The 16315-nt window shown below is 54.9% G+C and overlaps 1 protein-coding gene across 4 annotated transcripts in view; it reads left to right on the top strand.

The window, feature by feature from the left end:
* BCAS4 (breast carcinoma amplified sequence 4) overlaps positions 1-16315 on the top strand; it is a 57747-nt gene that overhangs the window by 20577 nt on the left and 20855 nt on the right. For 2 of the 4 annotated variants that reach the window (XR_013814189.1, XM_079784116.1), the window contains exons 3-4: positions 3877-4005; positions 11165-11305. Coding sequence is in view for 3 of the 4 variants with exons in the window: in XM_079784116.1 (XP_079640242.1) it covers positions 3877-4005; positions 11165-11305 (270 nt within the window). In the remaining variant the exon portion in view is untranslated. Of the gene's footprint in view, positions 1-3876; positions 4006-5901; positions 6057-7228; positions 7998-11164; positions 11306-16315 lie in introns of those variants that run through there. The other 2 variants (XM_079784118.1, XM_079784117.1) reach the window with 2 other exon arrangements.

Genomic DNA, 16315 nt, shown 5'->3' with positions numbered 1-16315 from the left:
CCGTGTCTCCGCCCGTGTCTCCGTACCTCAGGCTTTTACGGCTCCTCTGATTTTCCTTGTGGTTTTCTCTTTCCTTCTAGTTGTGGGCGTTTCAGTCAGCCAGCTTTCCTGTGGTTCTGGATGGTGTCCGTTTTGACTTTTAGTTGTATTTTTGAAATGGTTGTGCGAGGCTGCAGGTTAGATGTTTACCTGTGCCGCCATCTTGGTTTCTCTGCAGTATGTTTTAAAGTCGTACTTATGTGCTTTGCTGTGGAATAGTTTTGGATTTCCGGGAAAGGTGCCGAGGTCGTACAGAGAGTTCCCATATCCCCTCACCCAGGGCCTGCTCTGTTAACATCCTACATCGCCACGCACCTCCACTGAAACCGTAAAGCCCACACCGGGCCGATGCTGTCACTCCACACTTCATTTCTGCTTCCTGTTTCCCACTCGGGCCTCGCTCCTGTTCCAGGCCCGTCGAGGAGACCACGCTGCCTTCGGCGGCCCGTCCCCTTAGCCTCCACGGTCTCCGAGTTCCTTTCCTGCTTTCTGTGACTTTGCAGTTCGAGGAGCACTTACCAGGTATTTTGTACACCAACCATGTCAAACTCAGAGGCTAACACAGGCCAAATAAACAAGATTTAAGTGTATGTGGGCCGCAAAAAAAACCCCAAAAGCTTTGATTTTCATAGAGACATAGGTTTATTTCGATGGAGACATGCTGAATACCAAGGGCTGAAATAAATGAGTAATCGTTAACAAAAATAATAGAACATTTTAATAAAAATTAATATTTTTTCTTGAGCATTAATTTACCAGACACTGAATATCTGCACAAATTAATAAGCATAATGCAAATAAACCTATTTTTCTTGTTCTCCGAAAGTGAAATATTTCCTGTTGCGCACACCAGACAAGTCAGTCCAAGACGAATGACATGGCCATCGGCTGCTAAAATATTCGCTGCTGGTATTAGTGGAGAGAAATGGTGCACCTGTGCGTAAGGTGTGTAAGGGAAATGAATGCAACACGATTATAGTCATCAGACATTAGTGAACATTGTAGTTTGTTATTAATAATTATGTATAAGAGGATATTGTAAAAATTAAGTTACAAAATTTTTAGTAAAACGTTTCTTACATACAGTTATATTGGCTGAGCCGCAGAAATATTTGTTGTGGGCCGCATGTGGCCTGCGGACTGTGAGTTTGACATGCTTGCTGTAGATGGTCCCTCGGTTTGGGTTTGTCTGATGTTTCTCTTGTGGTCATACCAGGTTACGGGTTTCTGGCGAGAACGCCGCCGAGGTGAGGCGCTTCTCATCACATCATCTCCGGGCAAGTGGCTCCCACAGGCCGACACTGGGGTTTGTCTTGGTCAGGTTTCTCCACCGCAACATTCCCACGTTCCCTCCCATCATTTGCTCCTGTCAGACTCGTGTGCATCGATCTGACACGTTGGGTTCTAGTCCAGTTTACGCTGTTGACTGTGTTGTGCAGGTTGGCTCCGTGTACCTTTGACACGTTGCCATCCCTCAGTTCTAAACACGTCCCTCCTTCCTGGCCCCACGGGATGCGCCAGGCTCTTACACTTTCCTGCCCCAGCCCTGGGATCGGCCGTTTCTCCTGGAGCCCCATTTGAATTTCAACGTTGGAAATTAAGTCAGATTTGAAAACGAAAACACTTTGTGAGCTGAGTCAGGTGCCACATTTAGACATGGAAGATCTCGTTGAATGCCCAGAACGTTCTTTCAAGAGAAGCACCCATAAGCTCCCCGGTTTACAGGTGAGGAGACTGAGGCCCGCAGCTGCACCAGACCCACCCTCTCAGGACGCTCTTCAGCCTCATGGGGTCAGAGCTGGGGGGGACTTACCCCGGACAGTGGGCTTGGCGCCAGCTGCCCAGGGGCATGGCAGGGCTGTGCCCAGAGGAGGGGCCGGTTCAGGAGTGTGGTTTGGACATGCCGGGCCATGGGATGGCTTCCGGGAACCTGGGCCTCCTGAGGTGGTGGGAACAGACTCTCAGGAGAACCACAGAGGTCTCATGTACTTAGGCAGAAAGAGGAGGAAACACAGGTACAGTTTTTAAAAACAGGCTTAAAATTAAAATTTTGTCCAGAGTTACTTATCTATTGCTGCCTAACAATGATCCCAACTTAGTGACCGCGGCAATGCTTTCCCACTTGATAGCATGTGCGGGTCAGGGGTCTGGGTGCAGCCCAGCCGGGCCCTGCGGCTCAGTCTCAGGCTGCAGTCCCGGCCTGGGCCAGGGCCACGGTCATCTCCGGGCTCAAGTGGGGCAGGACTGCGTCCAGGCAAAGCCGGCGGCTCTGGGCAGGGCTCAGCTCCTCACTGGCGGTTGGCCGAGGCCCTCAGTTCCCAGCCACGTGGGCCTCTCCAGCATGGCAACTTGCTTCCTCAGAGCCAGCAGCCGAGAGGGCAAGTGAGAGAGAAGAGGGGGGAGAGATCACGTGTGAACAAGCCAGCAACAGAGACCGCCAGCGAGGAGGAGGGACAGTCTTCTGTACAGGAGGCTCCGAGTGACATCTCTCGTTTTGGCCACTCCTCTTCATGAGAAGTGCGACTCTAGGCCCAGCCCAGGACAAGGGGAGGGGATCCCCCAGGGCATGAATAGCAGGAGGCGGGGTCACCGAAGACTTGTAGACAGCTGCCTGCACCGCCATGCAAACCTGCTGATCATTCTGTCCTCACAGCATTCCTGGGAAGCAAGGGCCAGCGTCGCTGCTTCCCTGTCCGGTTCAGCAAAGGAGGGCTGAGAGGGCGGTGGCTTGCCCAGGGTCACACAGCTCCAGGTGGGGAGACCTAGATTCAAACTCCACTCGGAGTCCCACGTCCGGCTCCTGTGTGCCCGCTGGTGTTTCTCTGACTGCCCCTGGGCCCCCACTCCAGCTTAGCCTCGGAGCCTGGCCGAAAACAGATTGTCAGCCAACCCCAGACAAACCAGTCCAGACTCGAGGGGCCGGGAACCAGCACTGGCTGGCTTCCCGCAGGGGATTGGGACGCTCCCTGGCACCTGAGGGTGGGGTGGTACTGCCCTCTGCACGGCAAGGACATGGCACCATGGAAATGGACTTCCCTCTCACGCCAAGGGCTGGGCTTGGTGCGCTCGGCTCTGAAGGAAAACGGAGGCTGACGTGTCCAGTTTCAGGGATGCAGGGGAGGGGGTGGCTTCATAAAATTTAGTCACTTTTGGGGTCCTTCCAAGCCGAAGAAATTGAGCATTAATGAGATGCATGGGAAATGCCCAACACAGTGTCTGCATGTGGGACGCTCCCTGATAAGTTGTGTTTTTCGTTAACATGGTTGATGCTAATGATTAACTCATTAGTATTATTAATTCCAGGGCAATGAAAGCGTGCCTCACCTCAAATTCAGCTGAGAGATTTGGATTCTTTCCCTTTGCTCCTTTAGTGCTTTAGAAAAGGAAGACCTGGCCAGGTAACCCGATGGTTAGAGCTCAATGTTGTAGGTTCAATCTCTGATCAGGGCACACACAAGAAGCAACCAATGAATGAATAAATAAGTGGAACAATAAACTGATGTTTCTCTCTCTCTCAAATCAATCACTCAATAAATTGATTAAATTAAAAAGAAAACAAAGATACTTTGTTTGGGATTGGTGGTGTTGGTTGTTTGGGGGGGATGACAATTAATTTTCAGTTCAGTACATAACACCTGGGCGGGCCTGGGTCCCGAGAAGCAGTGGTGTGGTCCCTGACTGGGACTCTGGGTTGATCCTGGGCCTGCCCCAGGCCAGGATGCCACTCAGTGTCTCGGCCATCAGTGAGGTCTCTGCTGTCCCTGGCCGACCCCAGAGGCAGGCGGGAGGCCATGGTGATGGGACAGAGGGCCTCATGAGCTGTTTTGATCCTTGCAGATCAGGAGCGACACTTCGCAGATCTTGGAGGAAAACATCCCTCTCCTTAAGGCCAAGGTGACGGAAATGCGTGGCATCTACGCCAGAGTGGACCAGCTGGAGGTGTGTCCAGAAAAAGGAGCTTTCTCTGTGAGATCCGTGGACTTGTTCTGGCTCTTTTGTCTTGTCTTCCAAGATACTGATCTGACCTTGAGACTATCAGGCATCAGACCTAGTGCAGGGGGTTGGGGCCTCCACTCACGGGACATTTAAAAAATGTGACAAATATGAATTTATATAAAGTATCCTATTTTAAAAATTGGTTACTTTATATAAAATCTGAATGTTAAGCTGCTTTTGGAAATTCAGAAGCTTTGATAACCCTGGGCCCACATTTCTTTAAATACTTACATCTATTTATTGTTCAAGGTATCTTGTCTAATAAAAGAGTAATATGCAAATTGACCATCACTCCAACACACAAGATGGCTGCCCCCATGTGGACACAAGATGGCCGCCACAAGATGGCCAGCAGGGGAGGGCAGTTGGGAGAGACCAGGTCTGCAAGGGAGGGCAGTTGTGGGCGGTCAGGCCAGCAGGGGAGGGCAGTTGCAGGGGACCAGGCCGGCAGATGAGGGAAGTTGGGAGTGACCGGGCCTGCAGGAAAGGGCAGTTGGGGGGGACTAGGCCTGTAGGGGAGGGCAGTTAGGCATGACCAGGCCTGCAGGAGAGGACAGTTAGGGGCAAACAGGCTGGCAGGGGAGCAGTTAGGCATCAATCATGCTGTCAGGGGAGTGGTTAGGGGGTGATCAGGCTGGCAGGCAGAAGCAGTTAGGGGCAATCAGGAAGGTAGGCAGGCGAGCAGTTGGGAGCCAGCAATCCTGGATTGTGAGAGGGATGTCCCAGATTGGAGAGGGTGCAGACTGGGCTGAGGGACACACACCCCCGTGCATGAATTTCGTGCACCGGGCCTCTAGTAAATATATAAAATGCACCCATCTAAGTATACAAATTCAGTTAATTTCTACTGAAACTCACATGTGACCCAAATTTTAGAAATGGGACATTTCCGAGCCCTGGGCTGAATTGTAGAGCTGAGGCATGTGCTCGCTAATTCACCACAGTCCCCACCATGCCCTGTTGCCTCACTGCTGCCTTCTCTCCCCCATCTGTTACTGTGTGGGCTGAGCTGCACAGCATCTCATTTCCCTCCTTGCTGCGCTGCAGAGTTGGTGCCCTCCTGTCCCACCTCCCAGAGGAGGAGCCTAAGCTCCGAGACGTAAGCCACTTCCCAGGGTCACACAGCTAATTCCATGAAGCTGGACTCGACTTCTGTCCACTGGGGCTAAGCTCGTAATCGAACTGCCGCCGCAGCGTGGGATCTCGGCTCCTGGCACAGAGGAGGACGGGCGGCTGGGAGGGGCTTGCAGTGTAACAGTGTCACCTGGACAGAGGGGCGTGGCCCTCGGAGCTGCAGAGGAAGGGCGCCTGGCAGGCAGCTCTGCCTTAGCAGAGAATTAACATTCTCGTCAGCAGAGAATGAGGCAGGAATATAATTAAAACGTTGCCCTTGAAGTAGCTGATGCATTTGAATTTTATTCCACACGTTGGGGAAGAGGAAAAAGAAACATGAAGATTTGCAGCCCTGGTTCTTGCCTTGCGTGGGTCGGCCCAGCTCTCCAGCCCGATGCTTTCCTTAGCATTCGGTTCACTAACATCTATTGCGGGCCTACTATGTGCCACTCGTAGTGAGAAAGATAGGTACAGTCCACAGCCATATTCTAGCAGGAGAGTCTTGACGACAAAGCATTACCTTAGCCGTTTCCTATTGCCACTGTCACAAATTACCTCACATTAGTGGCTTAAAGCATGGATTTATTATCTTATCGCTCCTGAGGGCAGAAGTCCAAAATGTGTTCACAGGCTGAAGTTGAGGTGTCCGCGGGTTCCTTCGGGAGGCTCTGGGGGGGAACCACCCCTTTGCCTTTTCCGACTTCGAGAAGCCGCCTGCATTTCTCAGCTCATGACTCCTTCCTCCGTGTTCAGAGCCCACAGCCTAGCATCTCCCAGTCTCTCTCCTACTCGGACCCTCCGCGCCCCTCTCCTGAGGACCCTGTGATGACACGGGGCCTCCTGGATAAGCCTGAGCCATTGCCGCCTTTCAAGATCCTTAGTCACATCTGCAAAGGTCCTTTCGCCGAGTAAGGAAACAGATGCCCTGCTTCCAGGGATGAGAACGTGGACATCTTTGGGGCGATTATTCTCCCTGCCGCCATCAGCCCGGGTGACTTAGAGTGAGGCAAGTGCTGGGAGGGCAGGTGATGAGGGGAGGAACCCATCGGCCCCTGGAGGGTGAGTGGAGGGAGCAGTGTGGGGGAGGGGTGGGCAGGGGCACAGCCGAGACAGAAGCTCTGAGGCAGGAAGGAGATGGCACCAGAGCCTTGCAATCCAAGGTCAGGATTTGGCCTTTATCCTGAGGAACAGGAAGCCACTGAAAAGACAGGATGGCCAAGTGGTTAGGAGCGCAAGCTCTAGACAGCACAGCCTCGGTGCTATCAGTACTCTGGGCATGCAATCCTGTGCGGCGGGGCCATCCTGTGGGCATCATAGGGCTCAACAGCATCCTCGGCCTCCACCTCCAAGATGCCCCTGCCCCCCCACTTCATTGTGACAACCAAATGTCTCTAGATGTTGGGAATGGCTCCTGGTGGGAACCTCTGCCCGAGAGTCCTGCTGCCCGAGCCCAGTCCGAGGCTGCCTCTTCCCAGTGTGGACCCAGCGAGTTCTGAGCCTCCATTTCCCTGTGAAATGGGCAACAGTAGTGAGGTTCTTGAACGCAAAGCGTATCGACCTTCACTCGACAGAGATTTGTAGAACGCTGACGGTGGGCCACGCTGAGGTGGGTGCTGGGAACGTGGCTGGGGCGAGGCTCCCGGTCCCCTGCTAGTGGCTGTGGGTGCTGGGTGAGGAAGTGGCTGGGGGGTGCCTGCCAGACCCAGAGCAGACAGCTGCCCAGGGCTGTGACCTCCACGCTGAGGCCTGGACGGTGGGGGAGTGAGCCCGGGAAGGGAGCACCCGAGGCTGGAAGGAGGAAGGCCTCCCGGGCAGTTGTGGTAGGTGTAAGAGCTCACGATCGAGGGTGAGGCTGGGGCGGTGGGCCCGCTGGCCAGGGAGGGCCCAGACATGGCTTTCGGACCCTGTGTTGAGGATGCCAGGACTCGTCAGAGGGATTATAGTTACTATACTTTGTTTTCTCTCTGACAAAGCCCAAAATAATTTTTTAAAGTGTTCCATGCAGGGGTTCTTAGTATATTTACAAGGTTGTACAATTATCACCACTGTCTAATTCCAGAACATTCTATTGTCCCTAAAGGAAACTCCCTATCTGTTAGCAGTCATTCCCCAGCCCCAGCCTCTGGCAGCGGCTCATCTATGGATTGGCCCGTTCTGAATCTATGGATTGGCCCGTTCTGAATCTGTGGATTGGCCCGTTCTGAATCTGTGGATTGGCCCGTTCTGAATCTATGGATTGGCCCGTTCTGAATCTATAGATTGGCCCGTTCTGAATCTGTGGATTGGCCCGTTCTGAATCTATGGATTGGCCCGTTCTGAATCTATGGATTGGCCTGTTCTGAATCTATGGATTGGCCTGTTCTGAATCTATGGATTGGCCCGTTCTGAATCTATGGATTGGCCCGTTCTGAATCTGTGGATTGGCCCGTTCTGAATCTATGGATTGGCCCGTTCTGAATCTATGGATTGGCCTGTTCTGACGTTTCATAGTAATGGAATCATGCAACCAACATGTGGCCTAGAGTGTCTGGCTCCTTTCACATAGCATGTTTTCAAGGTTCATTCATGTTGTGGTATGTGTCAGAACTTCATCTGAATAATATTCCATCATACGGATATACCACAGTTTGCTTATCTTTCATCAGTTGATGGGTACTTGGTTTGTTTCCGCCTTTAGGCATTTATGAATAACTAGAGGCCCGGTGCACACACTCTCCTTGCGGGGAGCGAGCCTAAGCCGCAGTCGGACATCCTTAGTGCTGCCACGGAGGTGGGAGAGGCTCCCGCCACCACCGCCACGCTTGCCAGCCGTCAGCCCGGCTTGTGGCTGAGTGGCACGCCCCTCCCCCTCTCCCCCCTCCCCCACCGTGAGAGCGCACTGACCACCAGGGGGAAGCTCCTGGATTGAGCGTCTACCCCCTGGTGGTCAGTGTGCATCATAGTGATCGGTCATTCTGCTGTTCGGTCGATTTGCATATTACCCTTTTATTATATAGGATGCTGTCTAAATTTTATGTGGATATGCTTTCATTTCTGCTGGGTAAATACCTAGGAGTAGAATTGCTGGACCATACAGTAACTCATTTTAGGAACTGCCAAACTATTTTCCAACGTGACCACAGCATTTTGCACTCCCACCGGCATTTGTTATAAGTTTAGATAGAGGTTGAAAACTCAGAGGCCAATGGGATTCAGGACCGTGCTGAGCCGGCCAACCTCAAGGCCCCCTCTGCTGTTATTTCCAACTGAAAAGCAACTGTCCCCTTCCGTGGATATGATTCTCCAGGCTTGCCACAGTCCCCACTCTGCCCTAGAGCCTCCCCACCATTGAGGCTGATGGCATTTGCCTTGTGTCACCCCCCACCTTCCTGGGCTGTTGCTTTCCTTAGAGGAGAGAGATATTTCTCTGTAAGTGGGTCTCTGTCAAAAGAAGGAAAAACTAAGCTAGTCAGAAAGGGTCATGGATTCTGAGGCCAATGGGAGAATATGTATTTCCCATGATGTGGTGTGTGACATCAGAACAACACAGCTTAGGCCCCTGTGAGAACCTGACATTGTACCGGGTAGATGGATTCCACAGCCTGACTCAGCTCTGCCCTTTGGGTAACACTCTTCCATCTTTCGTCCCCTGCAAGTTGGGGCTGTGCTGTTTGTCCCTCGCAGAGTCGTCGTTGGGCCAACCCCCGGCACATTCAGGGGCTCCGTGAGGACAGCTGTCAGGTGGTCACTGCCCGCAGGCTGGGAGAGGGGAAGGATGCTCGCCACTCAGCCAGCTGGCCACAGCCACGGCCACGAGCCCCGGGGCTTCCAGGGAGCCAAGACCACCCTGCTCTCGGATCCGTGCGGCCCACGGGGTGGACGGAGCTTGAAGTGGGCCCTTTCTCAGTTTTAATAATAAAACTAACATTTACTGAGCACTTGCTATGAGCCAGGGGCTCAGTGCTTTACGAGTAAGAACTTGCTTTAACCTCACAGCAGCCCCAGGAGGAAGGTCCTGTTGTTAGTCCCATTTTATAGAGGAAGCGGCTGAGGCACAGAGAGGTGAAGGGGTTTGCCCGAGGTCACACAGCCAGGAAGTGGTGGAGCTGGAATTGCAAAAGTCCGTGCTCCTGACTGCTCCTCCTTGCTGAATGTTGGCACTTTCTGGGCAGGACCTGCTCTGAAGCTGGGGCCTTTGCCCGAAGTGTTCAAATGCATTAGAACTCAATATGTTTTAAAACAATGAGGCTTTCTCTCCCCTTCCTTCCTCCCTCCCTTCCTTCCTTCCTTCCTTCCTTCCTTCCTTCCTTCCTTCCTTCCTTCCTTCCTTCCTTCTTCCTCCTTCCTTCCTTCCTTCCTTCCTTCCTTCCTTCCTTCCTTCCTTCCTTCCTTCCTTCTTCCTCCTTCCTTCCTTCCTTCCTTCCTTCCTTCCTTCCTTCCTTCCTTCCTTCCTTCCTTCCTCCTTCCTTCCTCCCTCCCTCCCTTCCTTCCTTCCTTCCATCCTTCCTTCCGTCCATCCTTCCTTCCGTCCTTCCTCCTTCCTTTCTTCCTCCTTCCTTCCTTCCTTCCTTCCTCCTTCCTTCCTTCCTTCCTTTCTTCCTCCTTCCTTCCTTCCTTCCTTCCTTCCTTCCTTCCTTCCTTCCTTCCTTCCTTCCTTCCTCCTTCCTTCCTTCCTTCCTTCCTTCCTTCCTTCCTTCCTTCCTTCCTTCCTTCCTTCCTCCTCCCTCCCTCCCTCCCTCCCTCCCTCCCTGCCTCCCTCCTCCCTTCCTTCCCTCCCTCCTTCTCTTTTTCCTCCCCTCCCTCCTGATAATAAAAGTAATACATTTTAATTGTGTAGAGAAATACATAGAAGTCTCCCATACTCCATAACCCAGCCCCCAGGGTGGCTACGATTGGCTGCCACCCTCTCTCTGTCCCCCGCCCTGTCTGCGTGGATGCATGGGTGTCTGCCCTAGTTGGCTGCAGGCTGGGGTGGCCCCAGTATGGCCTCTCCCTGGCCCTGCTGGGCTGGGCTGCCCTCGCTGGCAGGCATTTGGGAGGCGGGTCAGACCTCGTGAGCGCGCATTCCTCAGCGTGGCCTCACTCCCCACCAGACTGGTATTAGCGCAGGGAGCGTGAAATTGGAATCGGCTGGAAGGACTACAGGACTTTCTTCTATTTCACAACCAGATGTGTCGGCCCAGGGAGGCCTCCAAGCTTGAGGGCCAGAGCCCTGGTCCTGCCCGTGGCCCCTTGTCCCCACCACACACACACACACACACACACACACACACACACACACACACTCACACACCCTTGATGTGGCTTTTTCGGCCTTTCAGCTCTGCCCTGCCAGAACCCCAGGGAGCAGCACATCTTGGGCTCACCCAGTGTCTTGCTGAGGGTGCATGGGTTCGTGCACTCACGCAGGCGCGCACTCATTCACGCGTGCATCATTCATGCCCTCGCCGTCCAGCTGAGCCCCTCTAGCTGACCAGGTTCTGGTCTTGGCCTGTGGACGGCACTGACCCAGCACGGGCTCTTTCAGACAAGAAAAAGGTTCAGAGGGCGAGGGGGGCTCCGGAGACGGGCGCTCCACAGTGACTCGGGGGCTGTGTTAGAGCAGGTGGTCAGGGAAGGTTGATCCAGGGCCAGAAAGATGAGCAGCTTTCCTCCCACCAAGAACGGAGAGAGGGCACGTTGGCATGCAGAGAGGCCCTGTGGAGAGGGAGGCCTGCCTGGAGAGAGCTGTGTGACTTCGGGCAGGTGGCCCAACCTCTCTGAGCCTTGGTTTCCCTTCTCTGTAAAACAGGCTAAAAAGCGGGTCCCGAGGGGAGAATGTGGGAGGACACGGCGGGGGCCTGGGCAAGCCTGGTTGGGGTGGGAGCGGCTGCTGCTATTGTCAGGGCCCCGGGAGGTGACCTCCCAGCTACGGCCTCACCTCTCCAGGGGCCCGCTGTGGCAGTGACTGGGGGTCGGCCTCCGCTGGCCGGGGGATGCGGCCAGGACTGCCCCAGCCGGGGGCAGGTGTGGCATCCCGCTCTCTCCTCCCCGCCAGGCCTTCGTCAAGATGGTGGGACACCACGTCTCCTTCCTGGAAGACCACGTGCTCCGGGCCGAGCGGAGCCACGGAGCCTTCTCACAGGCCCTGCGGAGGTGGGGGTGGCTGGGCTCCAGAGGGCTCCCCTCCTTCAGGAACGTGAGTATCTCCCCACCCCCTCCTCCTCCCAGACCCTGGACTGGGAGGGGGCTCAGGAAACGGGAGGTCAGAGGGCATGTCTCACTTCTGCAGACAGGAAACGGTGTCTGGCTGGCCCGGGAAGGGCTGGCCCAGGTGGCTGGGTCTCTCGGTCCCTCCCGCAGGTCCCTCTTCTTGCTCTGAGTTTTGAGCTTCATGCGACCGCTTGCTTATTCGCTCACCATTTATTGAGCGCCTGCTGTTTGCTGAGCATGGTGGTCCATCTGGGATTACATCGCGAGCAGAAACAGACCCTGCCCCCCCCGTCCCGTCCTAACAGCCTGAGGACGTGCTCATAGACCCCAAATCCAGGTGGGGCCCTCCTTCCAAGGCTGAGCTGGCCCAGCAGACCCGCGGGGCTGGGGCCAGGGAGGTGTCCAGCCCGAGTGTGGCCTCTGCGACTTGTGAAGGCCTCTCCTTCCGAATCTCTGCTTCTTGGGATCCTCCCAATGGCCCGTAAGGACCATGTGTCCCTTTTACTGATGGGACAACGGACGTCAAACTCTCCCTGCCATTGAGACCTTGGCTGTTTAAGATCCCTCTGTCTTTTCAGCTTGTCACGTGCTGACTCTCCAGCCCAGGGGACATCGGGCAAGTCCGGGGACATTTGGGTTGTCAGCTGGAGATGAGGGTTCTATTGGCATCTAATGGCTAGAAACCAGGGATGCTATTAAACACCCTACAAAGCCCCCACAACAGGGAGGTGTCTAGCTCTAAATGTCAGTAATGCTAGTGTGGGAAACCCTGCCCTGGCCTGGATTTGCTCATAATAATGGCTTATGTTAGGTCTGTTCTAAGTGCTTTTTTTAAAAAAAATTTTTTTTTGTTTAATTTCAGAGAGGAAAGGAGAGGGGGAGAGAGATAGAAACATCAATGATGAGAGAGAATTATTGATCTGCTGCCCTCTGCATGCCCCCCACTGGGAACTAAGGCTACAACCCAGGCATGTGCCCTGACCGGGAATCAATCCCTTGACCTCCTGGTTCATGGGTCGACGCTCAGCCACTGAGCCACACCAGCTGGGCTGTTCTAAGTGCTTTACCTGCTGTTTTATATGGCATCTAATTCTCACACCCGTCTTTGGAAGAAGATACTTTTAGCATCACCCCCATTTTATAGACGGGGAGACTGAGGCTCAGGGAAGTGAAGGGAATTGCCCGAGGCCCACAGCCTGGTGTGACAAGGCTGGATTGAAGCCCTGGCTGACATGTCTCTGGGCCTTGCCCTTCTTAGGAATGGTGTCTACCCAGCCAGCCGCCCTGTCCTGCCCCTGGTGGGGTCCTCACTATTCTTTGAGGTCTGCCTGTGGGTCCCCCCTCTGTGCCTCCATTCCCCTGTGCCTCCTGCTTGCCCCCACGCCTCCAGGTTGTGTTATCATTGTGTGCATTGGGTATTAACATTACCCCCATTTCATAGATGAGGGAACGGAAGTTTGGAAAGTTTCGGGGGTTGTCTTGTAGCCCATGGACCGAATTTGGCCCCTCATTTCATTTGGCCCGGCAGTGTTACCTAAGCAGCATATCTCAGGATGCCTGACTAGGCATTCTCTCGCTAGTCCCTGCCCGGATCCCACTGCCCCATCTTTCCTTACACCTGCCCGAAGCATGTGCTGCTCACCCAAGAAAGCAGAGATGTCGGTCACACAGTGCCTGCCTCCAGATGAATGACTTGTCCAAGGCCAGTACCAGCTAGACAGATCTCATGGTCTAGAAACTCCTATTAATCTTGCAAAGCCCAAGCTAATGCCACCTCTTCCAGGAAGCCCTTGGGGATTTCCCCATCTCCAGACAAATGCAATCGTTTTGCCTTCCAATGACAATGAAATCAGAAGCTGCTGCTTCGTCCTCCTCTTCGCGGAGTTATGGTAACTCTTCCTGGGTGACCAGCAGCACCCTAGTCACACCGTGCTCTGCCCAGCGATGGCTGCAGAAGCACCTCGGGCGAGGAAGATCAGAGGACTTGGCCGCCATGGCCTGCTGGGCCCTGGCCCCTCTGCACTTCGCAGTCTTTTCTGTAATCCGCACAATTGTCCCCCTGTGGTTGGCACTGGTGTCCCCATTTAGAGGCAGAGACCAAGGCCCAAAGAGGGAGAGACATGTGTTTGAGGTCAGTGCTGGGGTTGGAACTCAGGCCTGTGAGGCCCCGAAACTGGGGGTTCCCCGCCCACTCCTGCAGCAGGATCCCACCGGGGTGTGGCTGGGCGTGCCGGGACCTGCACCTTCTCATCTCTGCCAGACTCGGGCCCCCAGGCCTACCTGCGGTGACTTGTTCCAGGAAGCCGGTGGCAGCCCAGGTGTGGTGAGTCATTCTGCACCCCCACCGTGTTGGTCTTGGCCCCAGGAGGGCTTTGTCTAAAGCAGGCAGTGCAGGCGAGCAACACACACACACACACACACACACACACACACACACACACACACACACGCCCGAGGGTGTCTAGGGCTGCACCTGCCTCCAGGGTGTGAGCTGAGGGCCTTACCCTGTGAGGTAGCTCTGGGCATTGTCTCTGTTTCATAGATGGGGAACTGAGGTGCTAACGGGTTGAATTGCTAGCTCACCCAGAGTAGTGGAGCTGGGATTCGAACCTGTGAGGCCCGGACCCAGGCCGGTGCTCTGCACTGCTTGGCTCTGCCAGGCTTTCTGCTCCGACCACCAGAACTGCTGTCTGCGGTTGGGGTCCTGGAAGAATGCCCGGATGATTCTCCATTTCTTCCATCTGGGTTTCCCCTAAGCCAGGATTTCACGCTGTCCCAGTCCTCTCCCCTCAGTGCCTGTGCGGGCGGACACTGTCCTTCCTTGACCAGAGAGGGCGCACCAGCCCCTCCCCCTGCAGGAGAGAGCGCTGCTCCTTACAGCCCACTCCACCTCCTGCCCCACCCCACCCTCCGAGGGTCCCGTGGAGTGGAGGCTGGGGTGGGACAGGGCTCTTGGGACTAGCCTGGGGCCATGGGATGCTGGCGAGGGGTCCTGTCACTGTGGGGTGAGCCACCCATCGCTGTCCCCACAGCCTTCCCAGAGTCGGGGGAGGAGTGGGGACCCCCTCGTGGGGCCCAGGAAGGAGGGGCCTTTTGGGGGAGATGGGGAGAAAATTGGTCCTTGCTTTTTCTGTCTAGCCCAGTGGTCAGCAAACTCATTAGTCAACAGAGCCAAATATCAACAGTACAACGATTGAAATTTCTTTTGAGAGCCAAATTTTTTAAACTTAAACTTCTTCTAACGCCACTTCTTCAAAATAGACTCACCCAGGTCTTGGTATTTTGTGGAAGAGCCACACTCAAGGGGCCAAAGAGCCGCATGTGGCTCACGAGCCTCAGTTTGCCGACCATGGGTCTAGCCCCACCTCCTCTTCTCCCTCCTTCCTCCCTCTCTCTCCTCCCTCCCTCTGCAGTGGGTGCGGGCAGCAGTCCCCCCACATGCTGCCCCAGCACCAGGGACCCGTGGGACTGGGTGCTGGCTGTAGCCTGGGCTGGCCCCAGGATGCCGTGGAGGAGAGCCCTGGGAATGTGGGTACACCACCCCCTACTGAGCTCCCCCCTAGCCCAGGCCTTGAACCTCTAGTTGAGCTGCCTGAGAGGTGTGCCGTCAGTCCACAGACCCAGGGCCTGCCTGGTGCCCTGGGCTCGGCGTCCAGGTCAGAAATGTGCGTTTCCATGCACAATGCATGTGTTTCCATGCTACAGTGTATGTTTTCATGCTACACTGTTTGTGTTTCCATCTACACTGTATGTGTTTCCCTGCTGCACTGTATGTATTTCCATGATGTGCTTTCATGGTACAAAGGTCCATATTTTCATGCTGCGCTACGGAAAGGAAAAGTTTTTATTAGGCTTTTGCATTGGTCCTTATATTGTTCCAAGATTTTAACTAGGAATCGTACCTTCCTTCACGGTGGCATGTTCTAGCTGTGTGGCCGTGGGCAGGTGGCGGGGCCGCTGTAAGCCTCAGGTAGCTTAACTGCCAGTTAGCTGACGTGGGCATGATCGTACGCTCGCTGGAAGACGGGTTTGGATTTGATGCAGTGACGGGGCCTCCACAAGAGCCCCAGCAATAAGGAAGAGAGAGACTCCGGGAGTCTCCGAAGGAGGGTTCTGAGCATTGGCGGGTCTGGAAGGCCAGCTCTGCTCGTGCAGGACAGACTGCCGTGAGCAGGGGTCCTGGTCGTGGTGACAGAGTCAGCCCTGCAGGCCAGGCACCGTTCTCAACTCAACACCCACAGGGCAGGGGCTGTTCCTCTCCCCGTTTCACAGGTGAGCAAACTAAGACCAGAGAGGTTACCCCAGGTCACACAGCTGGGCATGAGCATATGCACCCACGTTCTCAACTGCGCCCCAGACTGCCTGGGAGAGCTCCGTCCTTGAAGCTGTGTCTAGTGGGTGAATACAGACGGTGACCAAATGCTAAGCAAGTTCAGTAGCCAGTCATTTCTAAAGGGGCCCTGGTTTGCTCTGAGGGGGGTCAGGGAGGGCCTTGGTGGAAGGGCCATGCCAGCTGAGCCCTGGATGACGAGTAAGGGTCGGTCTGAGGTCCGAAGAAAGGGGCTCCCAGCAGAGGGAACCACAGCGCAGAGGCTGTGAGGTGGGGCCAGCAGGCGCTTCAGGAGAGGCAGGAAGCCGGCGTGGGTTGGCCGAGTGAGCAGGGGAGAGTGCAGGGAGACGAGGTCAGGGCCTCGGGCTACACACAGGAATTTAAGACAATTCGAAGGGCCATGGGGAGCCATGGGAGAGTTCATAGGAGGGGGTGGCTTGGTCATATTGGCTTCTCGTGAAAATTTCCCGGCCTGGTTCTCTGCCCTGAGCGAAGGCTGACATCCAGGGTGGGGATGTCTTGTGGGGTCTTGAGCAGGGGCGCCGGGGCCCCGGGTTTCAGGGCTCAGTCGTCAGGAGTGGGCTTCCTCCTGGAAACAGCCTGTGCCCTGAGCCCACTGCCATCCTCACATCACAGGGCCTCTTCCTGTCCCATCGGAAGAGAGAA

Source organism: Cnephaeus nilssonii (genome assembly GCF_951640355.1).
Source record: "Cnephaeus nilssonii genome assembly, chromosome: 11".
NCBI lineage: Eukaryota > Metazoa > Chordata > Mammalia > Chiroptera > Vespertilionidae > Cnephaeus > Cnephaeus nilssonii.
The sequence above is the reverse complement of the archived record's forward strand: the minus strand, read 5'-3'. Positions and strand labels throughout refer to the sequence as shown.